The sequence below is a fragment of the Dromiciops gliroides genome, chromosome 5 (genome assembly GCF_019393635.1).
Source record: "Dromiciops gliroides isolate mDroGli1 chromosome 5, mDroGli1.pri, whole genome shotgun sequence".
NCBI classification, from domain to species: Eukaryota; Metazoa; Chordata; class Mammalia; order Microbiotheria; family Microbiotheriidae; genus Dromiciops; species Dromiciops gliroides.
This window is the reverse complement of record NC_057865.1, coordinates 191506764-191534066: the sequence shown is the minus strand read 5'-3', so window position 1 is coordinate 191534066 and position 27303 is coordinate 191506764. Positions and strand designations below refer to the sequence as shown.

Here is a 27303-nt window from a genome sequence, read left to right as displayed (position 1 = left end):
GCGGGGCACGCACAGAGCTCTGCAGGCTCCGGGCTCCCCGCCCACCTCATGTGACGCGACGGGTAGACAGAATCAGGCTCTTATACAACCGAGCAGGAACGACTAGTCATTCATTCTTCAAAGGCAAGAAGGGGCTACGACATGGGTGCGCGCGCGCACACAGAGACACAGATACAGATACAGACACACGCACGCACGCAAAGTGCGTTTTAGCGGTTTATCCCCATAAAACTGACATTCATTCCCCTAGCTCCTAGCAGGGGGCTGTAAACACGACTTAGACCATGAGAGGCATAACCAGAAGCCAAGGCAAGACATGGGGCCACACTCCTAATGCTCTCTTGTCATGCACACACGTACTAACTCCCCCTTCGGCTCCCCCCCCCCACACCAATTCCTTAAAGACACAAGGACGTAGGCAGTGCGGGGGGAGGCACTGACTTTCGAATCAAAAGACCTGGGTTCGAATCCTAACTCTGCTCCAGGAGACCTAGGCGACCTTTCGCAAATTCACCTCTCAGACCCTCAACGTGGAAGGTGTTTTCCACGCACTACTCTAAATTCTGATCCTAGGAAACTTCCCGCTCCGGGAGTAAAGAACTCTTTCTTTCTCCTACCCGCACCCCCTTTTTTTTTAATGCTGTAGTCCGCGGTCTGGGGCCGGGAGCAGGGCGGAGACCCATTGGGGAGAGGCGGGGTCCAACGTAGGAGGCGGAAGCTGAGAGTGAACTGAGGCTGTCGGGGATTGGACTCCTCCGGAAGGGACTTGGGATCCTTGCCTTTTGAGCTGAACCGGACCTTAGAGATTATCTAGCTGAGGTCTCTCATTTTACAGATGAGGAAACTGAAGCCCAAGGGGAAGTGATTGGCCCCAAGGTTACAGGTAATAAGCAGCAGTTCGGAATTCGAACTCACATCTTCGAACTTTTGAATCAGGTGCTCTTTCCAGTGCAAGGAGTCCGCATATGGAGGCGGCCTAGGGGTAGGGATCGAGATTGAGACACTTTGGGATCCCCGGTTCACCAGGAGGTGTAATGGGAGTGGTCAAGGATAGAAGAACCGGGGATCCTGGATAGAAGGAAATGGGGAGAGGGACCTAGAAAGGATAGGAAGAAAGGGGGGGGGGAGGCGGAGCACGAAGGTCTGGGAAACCTCAGCGTGCGAGCAGTGTGAAAACGGGGCAGTTGGGGAGCGGGGAGAAGCTAGGGGCAGGATGGCGGAGTTGTTGCACTTGTTGGGCTCCGGTTTCTCACTTTCTGTCTCCCATCCTTCTCTCCTTTCACTAGCAGCAGAGAGAGGAAAACCGCTCTCCTTCCCTTCTCCTCACAGCCGTTCCCTCTCCGGACTTGCATTGGGGGATTCTCCAAGCCCCCCTCCCATGGGCCAGACTGCCCTGGCAAGGGGCAGTGGGACCAGTAGTACCCCCTCCCCGGCCACCTCGAACCAAGATCTGTCTTTCCCAGAGGGACTAGAGGAGCTGCTGTCAGCACCCCCCGTAGACCTGAGTGTGCAACAGCATCATGGCTGGAATCCCAAGGACTGCTCAGAGAACATTGAGGTCAAGGAAGAGGGGCTGAGCTTTGAGCGGAGGCCTGTGGCTCAGAGCACGGATGGAGCTCGGGGCAAGAGAGGCTACTCTAGGGGCCTGCACGCCTGGGAGATTGCTTGGCCCCCCGAGCAGCGGGGCACCCACGCCGTGGTGGGGGTGGCTACAGCCCAGGCCCCACTGCAAGCGGACTGTTATGCATCATTGCTGGGTAGCAACGGGGAGTCGTGGGGCTGGGACATTGGGCGGGGGAACCTCTATCACCAAAATAAGGGAATCGGGGCTCCTAGATACCCCACAGGGCTCGGGGAGGAGCGTCTGGAAGTACCCGAGAGACTGCTGGTGGTTTTGGATATGGAGGAAGGCACTCTGGGGTATGCCATTGGAGGTACCTACCTGGGGCCTGCCTTCCGGGGTCTTAAAGGAAGGACCCTCTACCCTGCTGTCAGTGCTGTATGGGGGCAGTGCCAGGTCCGAATCCGCTACCTGGGTGAGAGGAGAGGTGAGACTGGGGTGTTGGATCTGTGGGATGGTTCAAATGTCCAGGACATGGGGGGGGGGTGCTCAGGACAAACTAGAGAGTAGTAAAGCTACCTGAAGCTCCGGTTTGAGCTGTCTGGGGGTGGTCTGTCACAAGAGTAGGGAGTCTTGGGGGAGGGGGGTCAAGAGTAAGTGGACTAAAAGCTAAAATGATGCAGTTCAGTGGGAATTGCCAAAGGGTAAATGGAAGAATGATACAGGAACACTCAAGATTGGTCTTCTTTCATTGGGATTCCCTGTCTTCTTCACTTGATAAATACTCTGGGCAACACCTGGACCCCAGAAAAAATAAAAGTGAGATTTGGGACCCGGTGGAGGGGAGGAATTTGGTCTGATGGGGTGAGGTCCCAGTCTCTGGCCCAGGGCTGAAGATTGTACTAGTCCACCCTCCCAACAGAACTCTGCTTTGGGGTCAGGAAGGCAGAGCAAGCCTTCAGGTTAAGGCACTCATTTCCTCTTTTTTGAAAGCAGCAGTGGCAGTTAGTTACAAAGCTCAGCTCTGGTTGAGGACTCTGCCCCAATGTCCCCAGACCCTCACGGGTACAATTGGTTTGTAGGCTCTGAAGATCCTTCCTAGCATGGCTCAGAGGTGACAACAGCATACCTCTCCTCCAACACACTGGCCTCCTACCCTATGGCCAGATTGCTCCAAACATGGCTGGGCCAAGGACAGAAGTGGGGAGAAGGGAAGCAAGTGACCTTCATTCAGTTAGCCCTTAAGTAATCATCTTCCTCTTCTGTCCTTGCAGCGGAACCTCACTCCCTTCTCCACCTGAGCCGCCTGTGTATTCGGGACATTCTGGGGGAAGGCCGGCTGGGGGAAGTTTCTGCTCTACCCTTGCCCCCTGCCATGAAACGGTACCTGCTCTACCAGTCACCCCACCTGCTGCAGACTTGACAGGACCAGGGGCCCAGACCCACCCAGTGCCTCAGCCAAAGCTTTGCCTAGGGCCAGTTTTTCTTTAAATGATAAAAAGAATATTGCTATAGCTTAGTTGTAGTTTCTAACTGCAGACTAGGCTTTGCCTGATGGGCAGAGATCTCAGTGGATGATGCTGTGTTCCCCAGATCTGGGGCTGGTTCAGAGTAAGGCACTGGCACAAGGTTGGCATCCTGGCCTTGTCATCACCCACCTCCCACCCCTCAGCTCCACCCCAATCCTTTACTGACTGAAGGGTAAGATTCTTGCTTCAGTCTGAGAAACAGGAAGTAAAGGGAAGAGGAGGAGGGTTGTCAGCCACCCACCCCTTTCAGGGATAGAGAACACACCAAGTCACACCCTTTCCATTTCCAACCCAGCCAATAAAAAAATCACAAACACGATGTGCTTCCTTCAAATTTACAGTAAATGGAGAAAGGCCTGGTCCATTGGAGGAAGGGCTGAGGAGCTGAGAACTGGTGGACACAATCTACCCGATGGAGAAAGGGGTAGCTTGAATGGGACCGTGGGGGGAGGGGAATCCACATCACAATCGAATGAGAGGGGGAGGGGTAAACCAGACTTGTGGAGTCTAGTCTCAGCTCTATAAGTGAGGGAGTGAGAGGACAGCACGGAGAGCTCAGTTTTTGGCTTGGATGATGTCCAAGAATTCAGGCTTAAGGGAAGCTCCACCCACCAGGAAGCCATCTACATCAGCCTGGCATGCCAGATCCTTACAGTTGGCCCCCGTCACAGAGCCTGGAAAGAAGTGAGAAAAGATATAAGTCAGACAGGTTAGAGAGTCTCTGTTTCCCCCATCCTCTCTGCACACTGAGGATCACATCTACTGACCTCCATAAATGATCCTGGTAGACTGTGATACAGATTCTGAGACATGGGTCTTAAGCCAGCATCGAAGCTTCTCATGTACCTCCTGGGCCTAGAATAGAGATACCCAGACAGCTCTCAAACCTCTTCCTTAAACTCTTAAGGGCAAAATAGGGAGGGGTGATCGTAGCAATTTCTGAGAAATCCTGTAGGGGGAAACTGGGTTTTAATCTTAGTTTTGTCACGAACTAGCTGATAGCTGAATGACCTGGGTAAATTACCACCATTCTGGACCTGCCTTTTTTCATACCTAAATGAGACTGGACTAGATAATAACTCTTTTCTTCTGGAATGCTATGATTCAAGAGGGCAGCAAGATACCAAGTGTTCCCTCTTCCCGCCAGGGTGTTTTCCAAGTGTTTTATTACCTGCTGGGGTGTGGCTGTCTTGCCAGTACCAATAGCCCAGACTGGTTCATAGGCTAGGACGACTTTGCTCCAGTCCTTCACGTTATCTGTGGGCCAGAGAGAACGAAGGCTTGTATACTTGGAATTTCAATCTAGCTGACTCCCAGTATTTCCTCCAGCCTTTGGAAGCCAGAGGGTGGCACAAGAGGGCAAGTAGTACCTGCTACAGTATTATTAAGCAAAGGGCAACACAGTAAAGAATCCCACTCTCCCCCATTGGGCAGACGCCTTCTGCCTGCCACCCCCTTCGGGGTCTCAGGATCCTCATCTATGACAGAAGGGCTACTCATTCCTATCCCAAGCAATTACCTGCAATGGCCTTAGTCTGGTCAAAAACCACCTTCTCAGTGATTCCAGCTTCCCTCTCATCCAACTTCTCACCAATACAAGCGATCACTCCCAGGCCTTCTGACAGAGCATGGGCTACCTTCTGTCCAATGAGCTGCCAGGACAATATATTATTCAATTCAGACATGCTCCCTCACCCCATTTCTTGGGGGCCCTTCCTCTGCCCTTGCAGATCCCCTACCACTCACCTCATCAGACTCCCCAAAGATATGTCTTCTTTCAGAGTGTCCCAGGATCACCCAGTTGGCCCCACAGTCCTTAATCATGGCCGGGCTGAGAAAGAAAGCTGAGGCTCAATCCAGAGGGATTTCCATCTGAGCCCCTTTATCTCTTCAACATAATATCAAGCTGATATTTTTAAAAAATGATTTGGGGGGGCAGCTAGGTGGCACAGTGGATAAAGCACTGGCCCTGGATTCAGGAGGTCCTGAGTTCAAATTTGACTTCAGACACTTGACACTTACTAGGTGTGTGACCTTGGGCAAGTCACTTAACCCTCAATACCCCACCAAAAAAAAGAAAAGAAAAATGATTTGGACCAGTTGGCTGGCTTACCTGATCTCCCCAGTAAATGCACCCTTGGCCACTTTGTAGCAGTTCTGAGCAGCTACGCCAATTTTTGCATCCAATTTCTGACGAACAAAGTCAAGGTAGATGGAAGGGGCTCCACATACCACTTCTGGGGAGGGAAGGGTACAGACAAATGAAGTCATGCCCCAATAGTAAAGCTCTACTTGGCCCCTCTCTTGAAAACTGTACTTTAAAAAAAAAACTGTACTTTCCTCCTTCAGCCCCCCGCCCCCCCAAAAAAAGAGCCCTGCCTTTCTTTGGTCAGGACAGCAAGGCCAACCTACCTCCAAACAAAAGCCCCTAAGCCCACTCGGATTCCCCATTAAGGTCCATGGGCCCGAGTTCTTCAGCATGGGCCCTGCCCCCTTGCTCTTTAAGCAGGTGTAGCTCTGGTTACCCCCAGGCTATTCTAAGCACCGGTTCTCTGCATTCCCTGAGAGGCAACCCTACCCTTTTCCCAAAATAGTTCGGAGATCCGAAGCCACATACGGGCATTCAAATAGGAAATGGGTAAGGAAGTGGGGGGGGGGGGGCGGGGAGCAGAAGGTGTATGGGCCAATTAAAGAACTTGGGAAGGGGCTGCTGAAATCTGTCCTAGCAGAGCGCACTTACTCTCCCTTGCCTTCCCGGAGGGTTGGGGGTGGGGTAGGGAACCTAGGATGTAGAAAAGGGGGAGATGACGGCTCCCCCCGACTTGTGGGCTGCAGGAGCCCCAGATTCACCCTTGCCCTTTAACCCGGGGATGGCTGATCACGGTTGCACTCGCTGCATTCGAGTAGCCCCAGCCGCCTCCGGGCTTCGGACCAGGTGCCGGCCACGTGCCCGGCCAGCCGAACCCGGAGCTACGTGCAGCCCCGCACAGCGCGCCCGGGGCGGGCGGGGGTGGGGGTGGGGGTGGGCACAGAGAGCCCGGGAAGGGGGGGGCACAGCGCGCCGGGAGGGGGGGTTCTAGGGAGCCGGGGGGGGGGAGAAGGCATAGTGCCCGGGACGGGGTTCTAGGGAGCCGGGGGCGGGGGGGCAGCGCAGCTCCGCCGGCCCATTTCGCGAAGTCATCTTCCCAGCTGCGACCCCGTAAGGACAGCGGGGCCCCGCCTCCTCTCCCCGCCCCCACGTGCGGTTAACCACGTCCCCTACCATTACTCGAGCCTCGCCTCCCACCCTCCAGGGGGATGAATGGGGACGCCCCCCGGGGGTCCCCGCGCGGCCCGCTCCATCCCGCTCCCGGGCCAGGGAAATGGGGGCGGGAAGCGTGGGGAGGAAAGCTCGGGCCCCGCAGCCCCCGCGCTCACCGGTGTTGGCGGGCACCTTGGCCCCGTTGATCGAAGTGATGAGCTCCCCCAGGCACTTCTTGTCGCCATTCATCTTCCAATTACCCCCGACGAAGAACTTCCGCGACGCCATGGCTCGCCGGTAACGGGCAGTGACTCGGGAGGAGATTGAAGGTCAGCAGTAGAGCACAACCACGGCCCCCACCCCGAGCCGCTTATGTAGACCGGCGACGAGCTCCGCCTCACCCCGACGCCCCGCCCCCTGGACGCGTTCTACGGCCCAACCCCGCCGCCTGCCCCGCCCCGCCTCCCGGGAGGCGTCCGGGCTGCCCTCCGGGCCCCGCCTCGGCGGAACTCCTCTGGGAAGGGCCCCTCCTGGCACGTCGGCCCAGATGTCCCCAGTAGCTGCGCTCTTCCTCACCCCCATTATAGCACCGGTACATTTGGCGCTTGCTTGCCCAGTACAATCCCATTTTACAGAAGCCCGGAAAGGTGAAGTGACTTACCCACTGTCACATTCCATTCTACCTGCATCTTTGCAAAGACAACTGAGGGCCAAGGGACAGAGAATCAACTACACTTCCTTCTTAGCTGGTGACACCCTCGAAAAAGGGGATTCCCCCCCGGTTGGCAAAAGCGTGCGGCAATTGGACGTTAACTCTTAAGAGGCCCAGATGACTCGGTGCCTACAGTGCCAGATTCTTCTCAGTCAATTCCTGGGACCTGGTGGTCGAGAGGTCTGCCATAGCTCCTTCCTCTAGCTAGTACATGGCCAAGCTCAGCCCTGGCCTCACCAGCAGACCATATAAAGGGTGCCATGCAACAAAGGCCTTGAGGGAAGGATGCTGCTGGCCCTCAGCCTTAGTGCCTAGCAATAGGTTGGTCAGACTCAGTTGTCTGGCAGGCAAGATAGCTTTGTCCACTCAGTCACATTGGCCCCACTTCTCATTCATCCCATAGCTTCACCATAACACTCATTTTTCACTCTCTGATACAATGACATGAAGGGATTAGAATGGAGTGTGCTCTCTACGGAGTGAGCCTGGGAATCTTCATACAAAAGCCCACAGGCCATCTGGACAACTGAAACCAGCGTGATGCGGTAAGGGGTGGTCATTTCCTAAGAGCCTTTCTCAGGCCCTAGAAAGGATAGCAGAAGCCAGTTCCCAAATTGATGTCACCACAATTCACCCTTTAGACTTTTATTCACATCTGGTGTTTTGGCATTTTCTAGAGGAGAGGGGTGTGGGAAAAGACTGGTAACATAGGGTTGGGGAGAATTCCCCAATATCCTCCCACTCTTCCTTACCCTAGCCAGGAGGAAAAGAATACAAATATGGGGAAATGGGGGTCGGAGGGGGGGCAATGGAGTGGAAAGAGAGAGACAAAGAATCGTCCCATCCCTGAACCATGATGCACAAAGCCTCTGCCTCTGTCTCTCTCTCTCTCTCTCTCTCACACACACACACACACACACACACACACACACACACTCACTCTCTCTCTCTCTCTCTCTTTCTCACACACACACTTTCATTCTCTTTCTCTCTCTCATTCTCTCTCTTCCTTGAAGGGCCTGAGCAAGGTTACACTGAGAATTAAAAGCAGAGTGGTAAAGGGTGTGGAAGAGGGAGGGGAACTGAAGAGATCTCATTATAGACAGAAGGTCCATTCCTCCCCTTTCCTCTCCCCCCCAAGTCTGTGGGGTGGCCCCTGCATTCCAGCTTTCCCCTTAACTCAGCCAGTCCCTCAAGGCCTCCAGCGTGCTACAAGGGATAGGAAGAGAAGGGGTTCGCGGAGGAGAGTTGGGGTTCTTTCTCTGTCCAGCCCCTCCTCATGCCACTGCTGCCTGGCCTCCATCATCAGGAAGAGGTGAGGCGGAGTATAGGCTCTTAGCTGGCCATTCTCTGGTAGAAGTAAATATAGCCCAGGTCCTTGGGTGGCTTCTCCGAGGCACAAACTTTTTGGTCATTGTAGATAACCCACCTACAGGAAAGGAAGGAAAAGAAGATTGGTGAGTTGAGGTCCTCATCCACATCAATTCCGTTTCTGAGCCATTACAAGGGGAATGGGGAGTCACCAGCAGAACTGAGCCTGGATGACTGGTATAGCAATTTCCAACTTTGTCTGCCTAGGCCCCAGCCTGTGGCCAGATCTGACTATGTTCAGCAGCCACAGCTCCACAGCCAGGGCCTACAGATGCCATTTCAAAGCACTCTTGCCCTTGGCTGTCACACGCAAATGATCTCCCAGCCCGAGGACTTTCTGCTAAGGCCAAGTCCACAACCCTATTCCTCCTGCCCATCCCGTTTTATTTTGGCCAATGAAAACACCCACAAAGATGAACACTGCTGTTCAGAGGGCTGGGTAGGGTGCCGTCCAACATAATAGTGACAGAGGCGCCTGCTTTGGTGTTCCCTCTGGACTTTCATCCGGGCCTTTCTTAGTGTTTCATTGCTCTTCTTTTATTTGGAGGGGTTCTTCCATTGCTAGCACTAGCAACTCTCCCTCCTTCTAGCCAAGCAGATGATCCCTTCCTATCCTTCTTCCAAACCACCTCTGCCCCAACCCCAAATCAGTCTCACCTGCCCTCCTTCTTGATATGGCAGACATAGTGACCACACATGGTAGAGGTGCCCATGTGACTGATGAAGGCAAAGAGCTGATACTCTAGGGAAGGAGAATTTGAGGAGAGATTAATAAGAAAGAATCAGCAGGAGGAATAAGGAGGAATCCCAGAGATACATTCCTCAAGATCCCCTTTTTTTTTTTAAATTTTTTTGGAAGAGGGGGCAATGAGGGTTAAGTGACTTGCCCAGGGTCATACAGCTAGTAAGTATCAAGTGTCTGAGGCCAGATTTGAACTCAGGTCCTCCTGAATCCAGGTCTGGTGCTTTATCCACTTCACCACCTGGCTGTCCCCCAAGACCCCTCTTTATAGACAAACTGCCTACTTCCCAGGACCCATCCAAAAGGCTCAAAATCAAGACATGATTTACAAGAAAGTATGCCACAGACCATGTGAAGGATCTAGGATTAGATTAGCTTCTAACCCATCAACTCCCAATCTTAAAGATGGACTTTTAGCTCCAAATCGAGTTTCTAGTGGTAAGATCTAGGTTGATGCTGGAGGCCGGTCTCAGACAAGCAACAAAGCCCTGCCTTCCCCTCAGAGATACTCACTTCCAGGACCATCTCGGACTTTGGGCCCCACAGGCACAGACTCAGAAATAGAATCTGCAGCTGAGCGCCCCTCTGAAATGTCCATAGCGGCCTCTGCATCCAGGTCATCGATGTGGCTAAAAATCCAATCCACAGCCCGTTCAAGACTGTTGTTCTGGAAGAAAGGAAAGGTAAGGGAAAATTTTCCAAATCTATAGGGCAAGGATTATAATTTAGGTAGGAATACTGAAAGAGCAGAGGAAAGCTCCAAGAGTTCCCTTGGTACGAAAAACTTTCATTTCATCCATGGTCTATCTACCCTTCCCACATTCTCCCTCCTCCACTTCCGCCTCTCCACCATTGAACTCCTCAGCCCATACTGTAGCTCGAAGCGCTTTCAAGGCCTGGTCCCGGGAGAAGCCCATGGAGACGATAGTAGCCACACAATCTTCTGATGGGGGATCAGCCACTGTGCTGGTGGAGCCAGGACCACTGGAGCCGGGCAGGACAAGTGGGTTTGCAAAGTCTGTGGGAGCATGGGGGCATAGTGTTGAGGTGTGGAGTGGGTCAAGAATCCCTGCCCCTCAAGCCCCACTCTTTTCTACCCTCCTTCGTACCTGGATCATCCATATGAGACATGACCCAGTTCATAGCAGCTTCAGCCCCACTATTGCCAGTGTAGTAGACAGCTTTGCGGCAGGCATCCATGGGGAAGCCCATCTCCACCAGCTGAATGATGACAGATTCATCCAACATGGGCGCTGTGGGGAGCAGCAGGAGATGGACAAGGTGTCATCCAGCTCCCTGAACACTGCCTACCCTTCAACCTCCCAGGGTCTTCTCATCCCTCCTCTCCCCTCCCCCACTTCCTTCTTTTATCCTTCCTTCTCATACCCTCCCCCTAAACTTGAAAAATGTCCCCAACCTATTGGGTTCAGTATACCCAATAAGAACAGAAATCAAGGTGAGTCACCCCCCCATTCCCTCCCTCTATGCCCAATTACACAGGGGATCCCCATTTCTGGACCGTGACGACCTCCTCCTACTTCCCTCCAAGGCAGGGACACAAGGTACACACAGCTAACGAGACAGACTTCCATTCATCCAGAGTGTATGAATGGGAAACTTGGGGTATCCCTACCTCCCCACTATGAACCTGGGGAAGGGTTCTCTAACATGTGGGGAAAAGGGAATACACAAGGGAGGACTGACAGGCAAAGTACAGAGAGGAAGAGAGGGCCAGGGAGGGGGCAAGGTACAGCCCCCCTTCCCCACCCATCAGCAAGGTAAAGAAAGACAGGCAGGAAGAAGAATCACTAACATGTCGGAGAGGAGAAGTGAGGGGAGCAGAAGGAGTCTTCATCTTCGTTTCCATAGAAACCAAGGCTACCTTTGGGTTCATCTGGGGTGACCAGGGGTGGAGCAATGTCAGGTAGCTCCTCCTCTCCAGGCTGCAGCCCTAACCCCCGAAGCTGTGAGATATCCAGCTCCTCGGGCATCTCAATGGATACATCTGTAAGCATGAAGGAGGTGGGTGACTTTTGAGCTCCCATCAGTTTAGTTCAACAAGTCCTCTGGGGAACTCAAGTGTTTACCCAAACACTGGAAGTACTTGTAGGCAAGGACCAAATCAAAGTGGACTGAAGCACATGATTGTGGAAAAAGCCCTGGAGTCAGGAACCCTGCCTTCTTCTCCTGCTTCTTTCACTAAATGGTAGTTCCTTAAGGAGACTGACACTCAGAGAAAGGTTATCTGTGCAATGAGAGATCTGGACTAGAATTCTATAAGCTTAAGCACTGAAAAGGTTACATCACCTCACAAGGCCCAAACACTTGCAGGGTCAACAAAGCTACTGACAGCTCTCTGTTGGGAAACCTTTCCTTGTCTGCCTCCCTATAATTTCCACCTGCTGCTGATAATTCTGAATCAGCTTTCTGAAGCCACACTGATTTATTTCATTCTCTTCCTATATTACGACTCTTTAAATATCTAATACCTCCCAGGCCCTTCAGGCATTCCTCATAAAACACGACAGGCAGGTTGTTTTACCAAAGCAGTGACCAGGTCTTGGTACTCCTTCTACAAAGTGGAAACTGAACCCTCCCTGTACTTTGTCCATCAGGAACCCAGGTGACCTTTCACAAGAGTTGTGGTTTTTTTTTTGCTGGGCAATGAGGGTTAAGTGATTTGCCCAGGGTCACACAGCTAGTAAGTGTCAAGTGTCTGAGGCCAGATTTGAACTCAGGTACTCCTGAATCCAGGGCTGGTGCTTTATCCACTGTGCCACCTAGCTGTCCCCCACAAGAGTTTTTTTAAAAGTAAATATTAAGTGACAGGCATCAGAGTATAGTGGAAAAAGCAATGTTTAGTGTCGGCAAATCTGGGCTCAAATCTCACTTATGCTACTTACTATTTGTGACCCTGAGCAAGCCCCTTTCTATCTATGATCAAATTCCTCATCTGTAAAATGATGAGGTTGGACTGGATGATCTCTTGATGTCCCTTGCAGTGCCAACTCTATCTTCCTCTCCCACACCTGCTGTGCCCTAAAACAACTGCCTATCTCTTTTATCCCCTCATTCTGGCTCTGCCCTTCATTCTCATAGCGTTCCTCCAGATAACATTCTATATCTTTAAGGGCTTTTACAGCTTTAAAATTGAATCATGCCATCATTTTCTCTTAACCTTCACCTTCCCATCACCCTAGTAGTTGTTGGTTTTTGTGTTTTTTGTTTTTTTTAATTTTTACTTGGTTGTACTTAAAAATGCCTTATTAATGTTCTTTTTAAAAAAACAAACATTGCTTTCACTTCCCAATGACACCCCACCACCAACCAAGGCCTTTCCTCACAACAGAGCTAAGCAAAACCAAGTGCCACAATGGCTAGGTCGGACAAGGCCACATACCTAGCTTTTTGGGCACCCAGTCCAAGCCAAAGGTAAACTTCTTGATCTGAATGACCAGGTAGTCAGGGAACGAGGCAAATCGTGTGGTCCTGAGGAAAAGAAAAGGCCTTAACACATGAGGAATCCCAGGCTAACCCTTTCCTATTGTAGCTGTGACATTCCTTCTCTGAAATTCAGCTCTTTTTGGCCAAAAAAGAAAGCAGCTAATACTTAAGACAGAGAGCAGCAAAATCCTAAAGAAGGCCCGAATATTGGGGCTGTGGGCAGTGAATATAAATGGGTAGCAACAGCATTCTACAATCTGTACTGGCCTGCAGCAGCCCAAAGAGTGTTCATACACAGGGCTGGGCTAAAGGTGATTTGCTAGGAATGAGGCCACCTTTATCCCTGCATTCTGTTTCTGTGAGAAGACTGTACAGAAAAAGCTGAGAGAGGCTGACTTGGTCAGTCTATGTGTACATGCAGGCATTTCATCTTGGGGCTGAGAAGAAAGTACCAATGCCAACTGATTCTGAACCGAAATCCCTGTCATGAACAACGGGACCCTGGAGCAGGGCTCTAAGCACTGTATCCGTAGGCCCAGTGCAAACAGGACTCACTTGACAGCTACAGATTTAGCTTGTAGGGCTGTGCTCCAGAAGTCATCCACCTGCTCAGGGACCCCGAAGGCCTCCAGGCAGGAACTAAAAGGCACCTGGGCCCGGACCAGTTCTGGCAGAGGCTGCTTTTCCTCTTCTGCTTGGCGTTTCTTCTCCTCATACTCCAAAAGCTCCTCTGCAGGCACAAAATCAGAATTATTCTGGTCAGCTCATTTCTACTTCCTTCCCCTGGCCTGTCCCACCCAATACCTACTCTGGCTCTGCATTTCACCAAAGTTTAATGATCTCCCACGGAAGAAAATGGAGGGAACTTGAACTCTCCCTGCTTTCTAACAAACCCTGACCAGAAGGTTAATCATTCCTGACCCTAAATGACCCCACCCACCCTTAGATCACCATCTGCATGCCTCAGATGCTTCAAAGCATGGGACTAACACCACTCTGCCTCCTCCTCTCAACCCAGGGACATGTAGAACTCAAGCCTCCAGGTGGGTCTACTTCATTTGTATTGCTACTGCCAACCCCAACCTTTGTTAAGGGCTGCATCCATGGGTACAGGCAGCTGCATGATATAGTCCACTCGCTGGGTGTACTTGACCTTCTCTGTGGCCAGGCACTTGATCTTCTCTTCCACCAGGAATCGGAATACTTCATTTGGGTTTTCTGAGCTTCGGCAATTCCTCTGAAGGGAAATGGGAAGGCAGGGAGGAGGAAGAAGGATTGAGGGATCCAAGATAGGGAATGAGGGCCTAGAGAGGAAAGGGAAGTCCACCAAGGCCTTCAGTGACCCAAGGGTGAGATGGGAATCTTCCCTAGTAAACCCCACCAACCATCACTGGAATGCATCTGTGGTTTTTTGCAAATGGTGTGTATTGCAAATTAGGCTGTAAGGTCCCTGACGTCAGGGAACCCCGTATTATTCCCTTCACTATTCCTCAGGTGCTCTGGACACAAGTAGTACTGCCAAGTTAAGGGGATTAGAATGACCGACAGAGGAAGAAATAGGAAAAATGAGTAAAACAGTCCTGGAGGAGGGTTGCCTTGCCCACCCTGTTTATTTTCCTCCCTTCTCCAGGTCAAGAGTCCCCCTTTTACCTCAACCATATTTATAAAATGAAGAAAGAACTCCTGGGCATCCTGCTGCCTGTTGGTAGAGAACTCTGGGTGGCCTTTGCCAATGAGGGACTTGAACATTCGAGGGGCAATGCCATCCTGAATTCCCTGGAGGGAGCAGAAAAGTAGTTCAGCTGGTGCGCAAATTTTCTACCCTCCACACCAAGAATTTCCCACAGACGCTCCTTTAATTCTAGAAACAGACTAATCAAGGGAAAGAACAAAACTTACCTTCTGCTCTGGCACCTGTTCCCCATCTCCAGATTCTGGTGCAGGCTTGGAGTACTCTCCTGAGAGAAGGCCATGGCCCAACTTGGCTCTATGGTAATGTTCAAGAGTCAGCACAACCCCCAACCTGAATCTCAAGTCCAAGGTGCCACTACTATTATGCTAACTTTAAGTTCCTGACATCTGTAGTGTGCCCACAATACACCCCCCTGGGCACCTTACTCCAGGGTTCTGAAAACCTTACAAGAGGCAGGGTGGTTTGGAGAAAAGAACACAAGGTTTAAGGGCTAGAAAAGACTCCTTCACTCTCAGTGGCTGTGACCAGGGGCAAGCCACTCAACTTCCCGAGCTTGTAAATGGAGTTTAATAATATCTGCCCTACCTAATTCACTGGAATGTTATAAGGAAAGTGTTTTAAGAACTGTAAAGTCTTAAGTAAATCCAAGCTATTATTCTTCTTGGCTCCCTGCTACTGGTCTCAGCAAAAACTCCTGTCAACTCAGGATATCTCCAAGAGGCAAACAATGACAACCCTCCTCCACTTCCCCCAGGGAGGCCCACCACTCCACTCGGTCCACAGGAGTCATGGCAAATATCCAAACCCAGGTTCCTTCCATCCCCTCCACCTCAGGGCTCAGTCACATACACCTGGGTGCTAAAGTCCTGGGTAGGGTCTGATGGTGCATTCTGGAAGATCTTCTCCAACTTGTCCACGTACCTAGGGGCCAAGAGAATGCTTACAACTCTCCAGTCCAGACCAGACCAAGGGAAAGGTCAGTGGTTACCAATGAGCTATAGAAAGCTATGAGAGGAATCCAAAGGAAGAGAGATCTTCAGAAGGAACTCTACCCCAAATGAGAATAGACCTTGGACCCCAGAAAAACTGCCTAGCAGGATAAGATGGGCCTTCCTAGTTTTTCAATACAAGGTGATTCTCTGGCACCCCTTTCAAAAGAGAAGGGGGAAAAAAAGCAGGTTTGGGATTAGGAATCTGTATATACAACTTATTCCTTATTAATCTGCATTATAAATGTTTTCCAACTATTTTTCTTTTGTGTTCTCTCTTCCAAATTAGACTATAAATTCAAGGCCAAGAATTTTGTATTAACATTTCATCTTATAGCAACTCAACCCTCTCATCCCTTGCCAACCTAACGGTGCTGTTTGTCAGATAATCCAATTTCAGATTAAGTCCTATATAGGACAAATAAGAGACATGGGATTAGGTTCTCTTGCTGAAGCACAAAATCTAGGTCCTAAGAGAGAGAGAGAGAGGAATTTAGATAGATAGATAGATAGATAGATAGATAGATAGATATACAGATATATGGTCTTGGGGGCTGTTACTCATCTTATTCAATTCTATCCCTTTATAATGCCTGGGGCCTGCAGAGTCACAGTAAACTTCTGAGGAACCATTCTGATATTTGGATATAATGCAAAGCAGGGCAAGGGGCTGAGGATAATCGGAAGAAGGAAAGAATCAAGCAGACTGTGAAATGAAAGATGAAAGATACTGAAGTCTAGAGCCCCTAAGCAAAATGGCCAAATAAGATGGGGGAGGGGAACACTCACTTCCTCTGGAAGTCAGGGATGCTGAAGAGCACTTGAACCACAGAGTTGAGGTAGCAGCTATTGCCTAAGTTTCGGATGCCTGTGTAACTGGGGCCATAGAGGGGCTTGAGCTGCACGCTGGACTCCTGGATCAGCTCCCATTCACCAATGCGCTGGTTCATGTCTATCTCCAGCTCTGTCATTGTTTTGTCTGTCTGGGGTAGGAACGGACAAGTCAGGTTTGGGCCCCATGATCTCCTCCGGTTTAACTTAATGGTATGTTATGCCTCTTTGTGCTGACTGTAGCACATAGTGCTACACACACACACACACACACACACACACACACACACACACACACACACACAGAGAAATCCATGACAGTCATCTGGCCTCTGTGTGAATCAAAAAATGAAAAGGAAGAGTCCTGATCCTAGACAAAAATTCTTAATGGGAAATCCCAAAGCCTGCCCAGCCAGCGGAGGTACTTGTCCTCAGTCCTCAAAGCACTCATTTGGTGACAGCCAAAGACCACCAGATGCTCAGGGCCAAGCCTGACCTAGGACCTGGTGTCCAGACCTCCCCATGGCTGCAAACCCTTGAGAGGAGTGGGGGTGGTGTGAAGGAGGGGAACTGTGGGAAACAGCTTGCTCACCTTCTGCATTTTCAGCATGTCAATGCCAAAATGGGATAGGTGTTCTGCCAGATTGGGATCTAGGACCATATCATCTTCATCATAGGAGTAAACATCTAGGCACAGGGGAAGGAATGATGTTAATTATGGGGAGGGTAGGTCTGATCTCAGTCCCTCTAATTCCAAAGGGAAAGTCCTCTGTGAGATGAAATGACAAAACTTATTCAGGTCACCCTCCCAGAACCTTATGTGCCACACACTGTGCTAAGAGCTGGGGTTAAAAAGAAAGGCAAAGGGGCAGATAGGTGGTGCAGTGGATAAAGCACTGGCCCTGGAATCAGGAGGACCTGAGTTCAAATCCAGCCTCAGACACTTAACACTTAATAGCTGTGTGACCCTGGGCAAGTCACTTAATCCCCATTGCCCCGCAAAAAAACAAAAAACAAAACCCACAAAAACAAAAGGCAGAAATGGTCTCTGCCTTCAAGGAGTTCACAATCAAATGAGGGAGACAACATGCAAAAAACTATAGACCACTCAGAAATCATCTCAAGAGAGAAGATATTATCATTAAGGAGGACTGAGAAAGGCTTCTTGTAGAAGCCACGTTTTAGCTGAGACTTGAAGGAATCCAGAAAAGCCAGGAGGTGGAGATGAGGAAGGAGAGTGTTAAGGACACGAAGGATAGCCAGTATCTGAAAATGAGGACCAGCTGAACCCCTGATGCCATTTCCTGAAGAAATGGATGAGTCACTACAACAAAGGCTCTGTTCCAGCTAAAGGAAGTCGATGATGTACACTAGAGAAGGATCATACCTGCACCATCAGGTGTGATGGTGCCCAGCTTGACTGCCAGTGGGTACCCTGTTTCCTTGTAATGTTCTACTGCATGATTATTGCCCCCACTGCCATCAAAGTATCGACGACCACAGAGTATGGAACCATCCGTCATGTTGAGCCACAGGTTTTCCCGCATATCACACTTGGAACATTTCCAGCCACTGCCAAAACAGAATAGGAAACAGGCTAAGCCCTCCCTTTGAAACCATAATAGGGATGTGGCAGTCCAAACCTTCCCACCACCAACAACATAATTCCTTTCTGTGTTCCCAAATGTGTATTCATACAGTGAGGGACTTAGGCAGGACACTTATTTGCCCATAATCTCCCCTCTTTATCATGGCTGACCCCTCTCCCCTAACCTTCTCTCCCTACTAGCTCCAAACCCAGAGGAGTGCCCTCTCTTTCCCCATTGAGACGCTAGCTATGCTGTCTGTGGAAGCCCACAGGGCTAGGTCTCACCAGGGAGGGATTCGGGCAGGGTTCTCCAGCTGCTTGAGATTGAAGGCGTGCTTGGAGACTTGCCGCACCTCCCCATCCCAAGCCTGCACCTCCTGTTTCCGTGAGGCAGAGTCTGCTGACAGCAGGGCCTCCACTGCACTGGTGATCTGAGAGAGCAGATAGAAGGGCACTGACGTCAGAGGCAGAATGCAATGCCTCGCTCTGGACGCCGTTCTACCTTTGTCCTCCAGCAGCCTTCCCCAACCCCTCCTATCTCCCACCGGCCTTAGGCCCTCTGGTGCCAAGGTGGGGAGAGATGTCCATACCCGGTCTCTGGCCATCTCAGGCAGCCCTCCCAGCCCATCTCGGGCAATCTCCAGGTAGTCTGGTAAAATGACAATCTTCACATCCTCATCATATTCAAATTTCTCTGTGATGTCAAACCCGCCTTCCACACCTGGTAGGCAAAGAGGAGGGGAAGGCAAATAGGGCAATAGTTGAGGCTGGCCATTCCAGAGGTGCCTAGACCCTTGGCCCTCCCACCTGCTGGGTTTTCATCTCCTCTAAAACTGAGCAGACTTCAGGTCAGAGCCTCTTCCCTTTGGGGCAGTCCTCATGGCAATGAGAGGAAATGGGTCATACTAGGAAAAAGAATAGGGGAATGGTGTGTAGAATGCTCACCAATAGCCAAGCGAGTAGGCTTCTTCCTAGGGGGATCTCCAGTACCCGAAGTGGTATCATCTTCTTTCTACAATGAGGCAGGGAGGACAGACAGGGTCAATGCCAGGACCATAAGAATAAATCTAGTGTGATGGAGAAAATCTGAGGAAAGAACTGAACTGAGATGGGAGAAAACAATGGAATGATGCAAGGAAAAAACCACTGAATGAAAATGGGGTAAAAAAAAATACCCTAAGAAACAGGATAAGGCTAGCAATAAATGCAGTAACAGGCCACTAAAAGCAATTCAAAATGCTAGGCTCTGAGTTCTCCCAGTTCCATTTGGAATGTGCCCAACACCCAGCTTAAACCCATCCACCTTACCGGACGTCGGGTCCTTTGGAGGTGAAGGTACACCCGCTGGCCAGTCCTGCAGTAGTGCTTCTCAACATACTGCTTTCCAAAGCCCAGAAAGGTATTCATGCAAATGTAGAGACCACCCTCAGACTCCTGAGAGATGGAAGATAGGAAAAGAAGTGGGTGAAAGCTGGCCAGACAGGTTCATCAAAGGGGTGGAATCCATATTAAGATGCTAATATTATTTAACTGAACCATGCTATTTTTAGATCTATGTCAGACAGATATGAGGGAGGTTAGTTTTTAAATAGTAACCCAAAGCAGTCATATACCAAAAAAACCAAAATGGTTCGGTTAAATTAGCCTACAAAAATTAGTACTTGCAATCAAATAAAAGATAAAGAATATTCTTTTTCAAATATTAATCTCTGAATGTTTTACACATCCTTTGACTTCAAAATAATACAATGCATTTTAAAATTACATTGTAGACTGAAACAAAACACTACATTTGAAAGAAAAGAGGGAAGCAATCGAAGGATACCAAAGTACATTATAAAAAGTAGATAGAAAACCAAAAGTATTTGTGAATACACACACATATACATATACTAATATTTACAAGGATAAGAATCAATATGAACAAAAATACTGTTCCCTGGGAAAACTGATTATCACATCTTTTATTAAGAAAAAAAATGGAGCCTACTCTTATTTCTGTGCTTAGATATCCAGGATATTAGATTATAATTATAATTATTACATTCATCTACTAATGATTTCTTCTTGCCTGGCTACAGAAATAGAAATGATACAGATCCATTCTAATTCCCATTTGTCATTCAGATAAAAAATACCAGAGAAGTTATACACAATTGTTCTTTATCAGTCCACACTAGCACACATAGCTTAAGTGGGTAATTTCAAAGTTTGTGAAAGGAAAACTAATTCATAATTTGATTCTAAAGGGTCAAGAGCAAAATAATTACTACCATTTCAAACCATACTGATTACCTATCCCTAATTTAACAAACTAGATTAAAATCTGTAGGTAATTAGAATAACAATGTTACAAGGCAAATGGCAAATTTCACATGTAGCTTCATAAGCATTAAAGCCCTCAAATATTATTTTGTTTTTGAAATGCAAAGACATTATTGTAAAGAAATCTGAAAGCACTGATGAGCTACGCTCCACAACAAGGGCTACAGAATTCCCTAAGGGAAACAAAATGAACGAAAACAGTTCATTAGTCAATATTACTTGAAATCAGAAGTAGGAAGACTAAAGAGACAAAACGAAACTTGCATCTATGCTATAATCATAAGCAAGACTTAGAGCCTAATTTTAAAAATTTCCAACATCAATCCTCTCTAAGAGAAACAAAGTTTGTAATGTAGACTTAATGGTGACTGTCCATCCCTTTTCAAAGCTTCCGGTCTTCTTAGGATTGTGTCTCAAAATGCTTCCCAGGAGGTTGGACCAAGTACCAACACAAAACGTCTACATCTCTAGAGCCTTCTCACTCCTCTTAGACTCAAGTATTCTTGATTTTCACCCAAAAGGTTTCTCCCGGGATGGGTAGGAGGGCAGGATAAATTAGGGAACCAGTTCTTTTCAGGTAAGTGGGGTTCATACTTCTGGGGAATAAGACCGAGGGAACTATACCATGGAGATACCTATAGTGGAAGCTGGATGAATTTTGACTTAACAAAGCACTAGCAACATCCAGATGTTCAAAATCTGAAGCCTGGGCAATCTAGCACTCCTATCACAAAATCATCCTTCCTTCCTGGAGCCTAGTCAAAATATCAGAACCCATCAGTCTCCCACCCATAGAAATCACATCCATTTCCAAGACTATCCTTACTGAGAAGCCACCAATGTATCCACTGGAGAACAATACTGGGAAAGACAAGTCTTCAGTTCAGTCTGTTCATGCTTGAAAAAGGGAAATCGGTTTCCCTTGAGGTTGTGATAGAGAAAATGGGAGAGGAGATTGGGGGTGATGCCAAAGTATACATACACCCTGCAGTAACAGGTGTCATCTTCCCAAAATAAGGACTTCTATAGTCTTATAAAATCCACACCAAGGAAAACACTAGGCCCTCACAGAGATCTGAATCACCCCAAATACTGTATACTTCACAATGTTCATGACATTTCCCATGGGAGAAACCCCCAAATGGGGACAAGCAAACATATCCAGTGAGGAGCAGGCAGTGTTCTGCCAAGTAGGCCACGTTTGCTCAGGGTGAAGGAAGAAAGCTTTATTAGCCTCCTTCACCTACAGCTGCCAGCTCCTTAAAAAGATAGTGGTTGGGGGCAGCTAGGTGGTGCAGTGGATAGAGCACCAGCCCTGGAGTCAGGAGTACCTGAGTTCAAATCTGGCCTCAGACACTTAACACTTACCTGCTGTGTGACCCTGGGCAAGTCACTTAACCCCAATTGCCTCACTAAAAAAAAAGAAATTAAAAAAAGATAGCGGTAAAAAGGCAGATAGTGCCCTTCTGAATTTTTCAGGCCATCAGGTACAGATATGGACAGAAGTCAATGAAAACATAAACGGAAATGCATTAACCTCTTCTGAATGCTAAAAGCCTTTGAGAGTGGGATCTTCACCCCATCCATGAATTCTCTAATCAATCCGATACAAGCATTAATATTTAAAGTGTTACCATGTGCAAGGAACTACCTATACTAGGAACTGGGGACACAATGACAAAACAAAATCGGTCCTTGCCTTCTAGGAGTTTACCTTTTACTTACAACATGCAAAAAGATAAATAAACGTACCCTATAATTTGAAGAGGGAGAGAGCTAACAAATACCCTATGCAAGCACCATACAATGCATTATTCAGTTTCTGACATAGAAATAGAAGTCCTGGCTTTCTCAAAGCAAAAAAGGTCTCTAGAGTTCCCTTCTGAGGAATCCTCTCCCCCTCACCTACCAAAGACAAGTTCCCAGCCCACAAAATCACAATGGAGAACACTGCACTAAAGCACTGGATAAAAGCTCCAAAACATCTATCCTAAAGACTGATGATGCATGTAATGAAGGCCTTCCACCCGGACTTGCTGCTTCCAAGCATGAAGCGATCTGGCTGAACACTCCAAGAGAGGATCACACCCAGTTTACTGCCCTCTCATTCTAAGCTATGACCATTAAACGGCCACCGCACTGCACAATGCTTTCTGTTCCCTGGTCATCTCCGCTTGAGAATAACATAGGAGCAGGAAAAGAGGCACTGGGTGATTAGTATGGAGCATGATGTGTGGGTGGTGGCTTTGTGAAGTATCTAAGTCGGGACAGGAGATGAGTAAGACTCGTTTGCATTTCTCCAAGACAAGAGCCTTCTTTCAGCACCTTTCTCTGTTCCTTCTGGGGGAGCTATAATAGATCCACAGGTCAGTGGGGAGAGGGGAGGGGAGGAAAGATGACTTTTTGGCCAGTAGATAGGAAACACAGTCGGAGTTGTATTTGCATTTCAGAATCCAATCCCAGCCCCTCCCCACGAGGTGGCAGGCTCCAACTCAGCCCTACCCATCGCTGACCCTAAAGTGAGCCAGCTCCCGGGGGAGGCGCAGTGCACAGTTGGAACTACCCCCACAGCAGCCTGGGTGGGTGTGGGGAGAAGGGGGAAGGGAGGGACGGGAGAAAAGGCAAATCTCCCATCAGACTACCACTCCCGATGGGCCCCACGCGCCCAGCGAGAACTCTCCAGCCGGTCACCAGGACTGCTCGGGAGATGTAGTTCTTTGGCTAGGGTGCACCTGAGGCTTTGAATGACAGAGAAAGGCATGGGCGACTACAACCCCCAGAGTGCTCCACAGGACGGGGAAAAGAAGGGGTAGGTAAGGTGCCCTTGGGTGTGGTAGTCGCCTACAGTCCCTATGCTCGTGCGTGTTAACGGCGGAGGAGGGCGCGGAGGACTACAAATCCCACAGTGCCTTGCGATAGCCCAGGCGTGCAGGCCCCGGCAGAATGACCAGGGCGATGCTCGCCGCAGGCATGGGGAGTGGGCTTACCGGTGTGTCGAAGGAGAAGGCGCATTCGTCTTTGTGAACCCGGTCTCCGGCCTTGGGGACCCGGATAGTCGGTAATACAGATAGCAGCGCCTCCTCACTCAGCTCCGCCATGACACCGGCAGCAGTGCTTCCACACAGAACGGCTCCCGCGACTCCCACGGTTCCTCGCCCCTATTCCCTCAACCAATCCGTAAACCACTCTGAGCGCACGCGCACTAAAAAGAGACGCGCGCGCCCGGCGGTTAGGTAAAATTGCTCTCTCCTACTTTCTATGGAAGCCAATGAAAAGCGCTTCTACAGCAATTGACAGCTGAATCAGCCAATCCCCGGCCCCCTCTCCCAGAGAAAGAACGCTTATAGGATTGCCAGGCCGGTAGCGAAGTTTTTGCTCTCCTGACTGTGCTACCTCTGTCGCCCCCTCACGCGCCTTCGGCTGACCAATCCAAGTCTACTTTTCATGTAATTGACAGGTGTTGTAGCTAATCATCCCGCGAAACGTTTACTGGGAATGGTCTAATCGAAAAAAATGGAAGGACTGAGATAGTAGATTTCATGGCATTTGAAAAGCAATTTCTAATGAGGAAGAAACCTTGGTGTGTAGCTATATGATTGATAGTAGTCCTAACCAATAGCTGATAGTTATAGGATAAACTTGCTTCCGCGGGGGGGAGGGGTGGAGAAGCCATTAACCTGCTATAGTTTGTTCTAATGTCTGATCATTCATATGTCACCTATATATACATTTTTTATTATTAAGTTCTTCATTAAAATTCTAAATGATAACCGATGAGAAACAGTGCATTCACCCTTTTTCAGGAATTCAAGAAATCGATATTCCGGCATGGACACGAGGCTAGGCCATTTAATTAATCAATGGTTCCGCGGGAGCTAAGGGCTTTCATTGGAGTAGGCGGGCTTTCCGGACCAGAGTCCCATTTTAAAGGCCCATTGGCTCCCGTGGAGCGTTTGACAGACACCTCGCCGGCCCAATGAACACCCACATTGTAAGAGGCATCCACGTATAGGAGAATGGCCCGAGGTTCAGCCAATTAGAGGAAGCCAGGGGGCGTGGCGGGAGGTTTGAAACGCTACTTTGAGAAATCAGGCCCTTAATGGTAACAGATCCGCAAGAAAAGCCTGAACCCAGAAAGCGAGAGAACTCCCGGAGCTTGGGAGGCACCTCCCTCCATCCCTCTTTCTCCGACGGGACCCTCTGTCTGGACAGCGTTGGAGTCTCCACTCCGGGGAACCAAGACAGTCCGAAGTCAAAAGTCAACTCCCCGTGCCTTTGGCTCGGGGGCGAAGCAGCTGGGAAGGGTTCAGAGCCCTGAGCGGCCCTTTTTCCTCGCAGGTCTTTTCGTCCTCCCGCCCTTGTGGGTAGCTGGCCGGCCGAGCTGTGAGGATGGGCTCGGCCAAGAGCGTCCCGGCCACCCCGGCCCGTCCTGCGCCCTGCAACAAGCACCTGGCGCATATAACAGATCCTCGTTCTCCCAGTGCAGGCATTCTGCGCACCCCCATCCAGGTACTGGGGCGGTGGGAAGCTCGAGGGGGCCTCCGTCTGCCCTTAGGCCCTCTGGGGGGTCTTTGTGTAAGGGGTGCGGGGCGGTGCAATCCCACCCCTACCCCTGAGTTATGGAACTGTCTAGTTCAACTTACTTATTTAACAAATGAGGAAACTGAGGCCCAGAGAAGCGAAATGAATTGCCCAAGGTAGTATCATCATAGCCGACCCAGGTTGTAACCTTTCTGACTTCAAAGCAAGTGTTTTATCCATTCCACCATAGCTGCATCTACTGGATTTGAAGGCAAGAGTCCAGGGTCTCAACCACAAAAGTTCCAACATTTGCTTGCTGTTGTGACCATCTTCATCATAACAATGGCTAACATTTATATGGTGCTTATTACGTACCAGACACTATGCTTCGTATTTCACAGATATTTTATCTGATCCTCACAACCCTGGAAGGTTAGTGCTATTATCATCTCCATTTTACAGATGAGGAAACTGTGGCCAACATGGGTTTTAAATGTCTTGACCAGGGTCACACAGCAAGTAAGTGTCTGAGGCTGGATCTGAACTCTGTTCACTGTGCCAACAGTTGCCTCTGGTGACCATAAACATGTCACCTAATCTCTCTGAGCCTGTTTTTCTCTATATTTATCTACAGACTGAGTGAGGGTAATGCCTGCAAAGGAATGTATAATGTGAATCTTCATTGATGCCATTGTGTTATTGGGGATCACAGGAGAGGAGGCAGTGAAGGTGGGGCCACCCCACTCCAATCCTGAGAACTGGCCTAGGTTTCATGTCATATTGGCAGGTGGAGAGCTCACCACAACCAAGTCCCTCTGCCTCAGAACAGCAGCAGGAAGTGGGGACCAAGGATCTGGAGCAACTTCAGGACTCAGATCCCCGTTCTCCCACATTTGGCATCATCCGAACACCCATGAAAACCAACACAGTAGGTAGGTTGGTATTGCGCCCAGGACCAAAACAAAACTCTTAAACAGCTGTTTCAAATAAAACGATCCCCACAAGGCCCTCTCCAGAGCTATGTCCTTTCTAAAGGAACCAAGATTTCTCTCTTCACCCTCTTCCCTTTCTCTACCTCCCCCTTTTCATCCCATGGATTTCTGTCCCTTGCTAATTGGATTCTGGTCCTCATCTAACCTTTGGAAAGCTCATCTTCATCCCTACATTAAGTCAGGAGTTCTTAATCTAGGATCTGTGAACATTTTAAAAAGTATTTTGAAGATTATATTTCCATATAATTGGTTTCCTTTGTAGTTCTCTATATTTTATACATTAAAAAGAAATATTCTGAGAAGGGGGTCCATAAGCTTCACCAGACTGCCAGAGGGGTCCGTCACACATGTATGTGTGTGTACACACATACACTCACCCTTTGAAACCCCTGTTCCAGTGACCAGATGACAAGACTCTTACTTTCTATGCTCTTGTTATTCAACTGACAGAGTCTGGAAACCGTTCTTAGCTTGAGCTTGTCTCTTCCAGACTCTCCAAACCAGCTGGTAAAGCAGCTTAGTGAGGCCTTTGGGACTGAAGCCTCTAAGCTGGAGCATTCCACTGAGCTGGCCCTACCATCCCAGCCCAAGCAGGACTTGTCTCTGGATACTCCACTGTCCTTTGAACGCCAGGTACTACCAGCCTCCCTGAGCCAAACTGAGGTTTCCCGCAAACAGACAAACACCATAGAAGTGACAGAACAGCTTCCAGCACTCCGAATAACCAGCCAGGACCCTGACAAGTTCTTAAGAGGCTCTGAGACTCCTTGTTCCTCAGGTACAAGATACTAGTGGGAGAAAAAGTAGCAAACAAGTTTTCCTTCAGAGGGAGAGGCTCCTTATGTAATGAAGGGAGTGACCTACATTACCTTTGGAGGTGAGTATCTTCAGGACAATTCTGATTTTGATCTCTCCCTTCATCTTACCACCATTCAGGTTCTAGACCCCTTAGAAGGAAGCCTGCTGCCAAGGTCCTAGGGAGATCTCCCCTTACCACCCTGCAGGATGATAATTCCCCTGGTCCCCTGATGCCTCGGCAGGTAAAGGTTGTGGGGACAAATGGGGTTTGCTGAGTAGTCTAGACCTTAGCAGAGCATTTTCTTTCTCTGGAATTGCATCTCTTGAGCCTCCCATCTCCTTCTCCTATAGAGTAAACGGTCCTCAGTGCTGAGTGAGAATGTAGGGGACCGGAAAGAAGGAGCCATTCTGGGAACTGGACACCCTCTGAAGATCACTGGACGGGCCTGGGATCAGGGGCATAACAAAGAGAATCAACATTGTCCTTTGGTGGAGAACTAGAACCTAATTCTCACTATTCCTGGACTTGGCTGCTTCATGTTATCTCCTCCCTTAATAGCCCAGAAATGGATCCATTCATTCATCTTGCCTCCCCATAAAACTGAAGTAATCAGCTATGAAGAAGAGAGCATGTCTGGTCAACTGTTATCTCCATGCTCCCCTTATCTCAGTGTTCCAGATAATTCCCTAATCCTCACTTGTACAGTATGTATTTGATGTATGTATGATTTCTCTTATATTAAAGAAAATGTTGAAAAAGTTAAAAGTGGTTATCAAAAGACTGGGTATTCGGGTGTGGTGACTGTGACTTAAGGAATTGGAGAAAAGTCAGGGAGGCACCCACTTAATACAGTAAAGCTAAACTACTGAATGATTAGGAAAAATCATAGCTAGTATTGCTTTCCCCGTTCCAATTATGACCATGGAATCATCCACAACTACCATTTTACATGTTCTCATTGTAAA

At 49.1% G+C, this 27303-nt stretch overlaps 4 protein-coding genes across 6 annotated transcripts; 2 read left to right on the top strand and 2 right to left on the bottom strand.

Moving 5' to 3' along the window:
• Positions 1 to 738: 738 nt before the first annotated feature.
• SPSB2 (splA/ryanodine receptor domain and SOCS box containing 2) lies at positions 739 to 3399 on the top strand. Of its 2 annotated transcripts, none has more exons than XM_043965593.1 (3): positions 739 to 883; positions 1290 to 2048; positions 2836 to 3399. In XM_043965593.1, exons 2-3 carry the CDS (start codon positions 1379 to 1381, stop codon positions 2982 to 2984), a joined length of 819 nt encoding a protein of 272 aa, XP_043821528.1. In that variant the 5' UTR covers positions 739 to 883; positions 1290 to 1378; the 3' UTR covers positions 2985 to 3399. The 2 variants fall into 2 exon arrangements, with proteins under 2 accessions (XP_043821528.1, XP_043821529.1); XM_043965594.1 differs by having other exon boundaries at positions 1287 to 2048.
• A 12-nt stretch (positions 3400 to 3411) lies between these two features.
• On the bottom strand, positions 3412 to 6729 carry TPI1 (triosephosphate isomerase 1). The gene is made up of 7 exons (XM_043965595.1): positions 6508 to 6729; positions 5204 to 5327; positions 4837 to 4921; positions 4610 to 4742; positions 4262 to 4347; positions 3858 to 3945; positions 3412 to 3764 (listed from the first exon to the last, which is right to left on the bottom strand). Exons 1-7 carry the CDS (start codon positions 6617 to 6619, stop codon positions 3646 to 3648), a joined length of 747 nt encoding a protein of 248 aa, XP_043821530.1. The 5' UTR covers positions 6620 to 6729; the 3' UTR covers positions 3412 to 3645.
• A 943-nt stretch (positions 6730 to 7672) lies between these two features.
• On the bottom strand, positions 7673 to 23224 carry USP5 (ubiquitin specific peptidase 5). Of its 2 annotated transcripts, none has more exons than XM_043965591.1 (20): positions 23014 to 23224; positions 19010 to 19135; positions 18647 to 18713; positions 18292 to 18422; positions 17987 to 18132; positions 17501 to 17685; positions 16706 to 16800; positions 16072 to 16265; positions 15143 to 15214; positions 14500 to 14587; positions 14251 to 14376; positions 13684 to 13837; positions 13156 to 13330; positions 12557 to 12645; positions 10970 to 11161; positions 10266 to 10409; positions 10029 to 10174; positions 9670 to 9823; positions 9072 to 9156; positions 7673 to 8472 (listed from the first exon to the last, which is right to left on the bottom strand). In XM_043965591.1, the coding sequence occupies exons 1-20, from the start codon at positions 23122 to 23124 to the stop codon at positions 8379 to 8381; spliced, it is 2574 nt and encodes an 857-aa protein (XP_043821526.1). In that variant the 5' UTR covers positions 23125 to 23224; the 3' UTR covers positions 7673 to 8378. The 2 variants fall into 2 exon arrangements, with proteins under 2 accessions (XP_043821526.1, XP_043821527.1); XM_043965592.1 differs by having other exon boundaries at positions 11039 to 11161.
• Positions 23225 to 24099: 875 nt separating this feature from the next.
• CDCA3 (cell division cycle associated 3) lies at positions 24100 to 27068 on the top strand. Its single transcript, XM_043967357.1, has 5 exons — positions 24100 to 24535; positions 25335 to 25479; positions 26030 to 26317; positions 26476 to 26579; positions 26689 to 27068. The coding sequence occupies exons 1-5, from the start codon at positions 24416 to 24418 to the stop codon at positions 26836 to 26838; spliced, it is 807 nt and encodes a 268-aa protein (XP_043823292.1). The 5' UTR covers positions 24100 to 24415; the 3' UTR covers positions 26839 to 27068.
• The last annotated feature ends 235 nt before the right edge of the window (positions 27069 to 27303 follow it).

Coding starts and splice junctions, on each gene's coding strand:
- SPSB2 (XM_043965593.1), top strand. CDS start 1,379: ATGGGCCAGACTGCCCTGGCAAGGGGCAGTGGGACCAGTAGTACCCCC. Junction 2,049..2,835: donor CTACCTGGGTGAGAGGAGAG/GTGAGACTGGGG, acceptor CTGTCCTTGCAG/CGGAACCTCACTCCCTTCTC.
- TPI1 (XM_043965595.1), bottom strand. CDS start 6,619: ATGGCGTCGCGGAAGTTCTTCGTCGGGGGTAATTGGAAGATGAATGGC. Junction 4,743..4,836: donor TCTTTGGGGAGTCTGATGAG/GTGAGTGGTAGG, acceptor TTGTCCTGGCAG/CTCATTGGACAGAAGGTAGC. Junction 3,946..4,261: donor AGACAGCCACACCCCAGCAG/GTAATAAAACAC, acceptor TCTCTATTCTAG/GCCCAGGAGGTACATGAGAA.
- USP5 (XM_043965591.1), bottom strand. CDS start 23,124: ATGGCGGAGCTGAGTGAGGAGGCGCTGCTATCTGTATTACCGACTATC. Junction 16,266..16,705: donor ACATGCTGAAAATGCAGAAG/GTGAGCAAGCTG, acceptor TTCCTACCCCAG/ACAGACAAAACAATGACAGA. Junction 11,162..12,556: donor CTGGGTGCCCAAAAAGCTAG/GTATGTGGCCTT, acceptor TCATGCTTACAG/ATGTATCCATTGAGATGCCC.
- CDCA3 (XM_043967357.1), top strand. CDS start 24,416: ATGGGCTCGGCCAAGAGCGTCCCGGCCACCCCGGCCCGTCCTGCGCCC. Junction 26,318..26,475: donor TGAGACTCCTTGTTCCTCAG/GTACAAGATACT, acceptor ACCACCATTCAG/GTTCTAGACCCCTTAGAAGG. Junction 26,580..26,688: donor GTCCCCTGATGCCTCGGCAG/GTAAAGGTTGTG, acceptor CTTCTCCTATAG/AGTAAACGGTCCTCAGTGCT.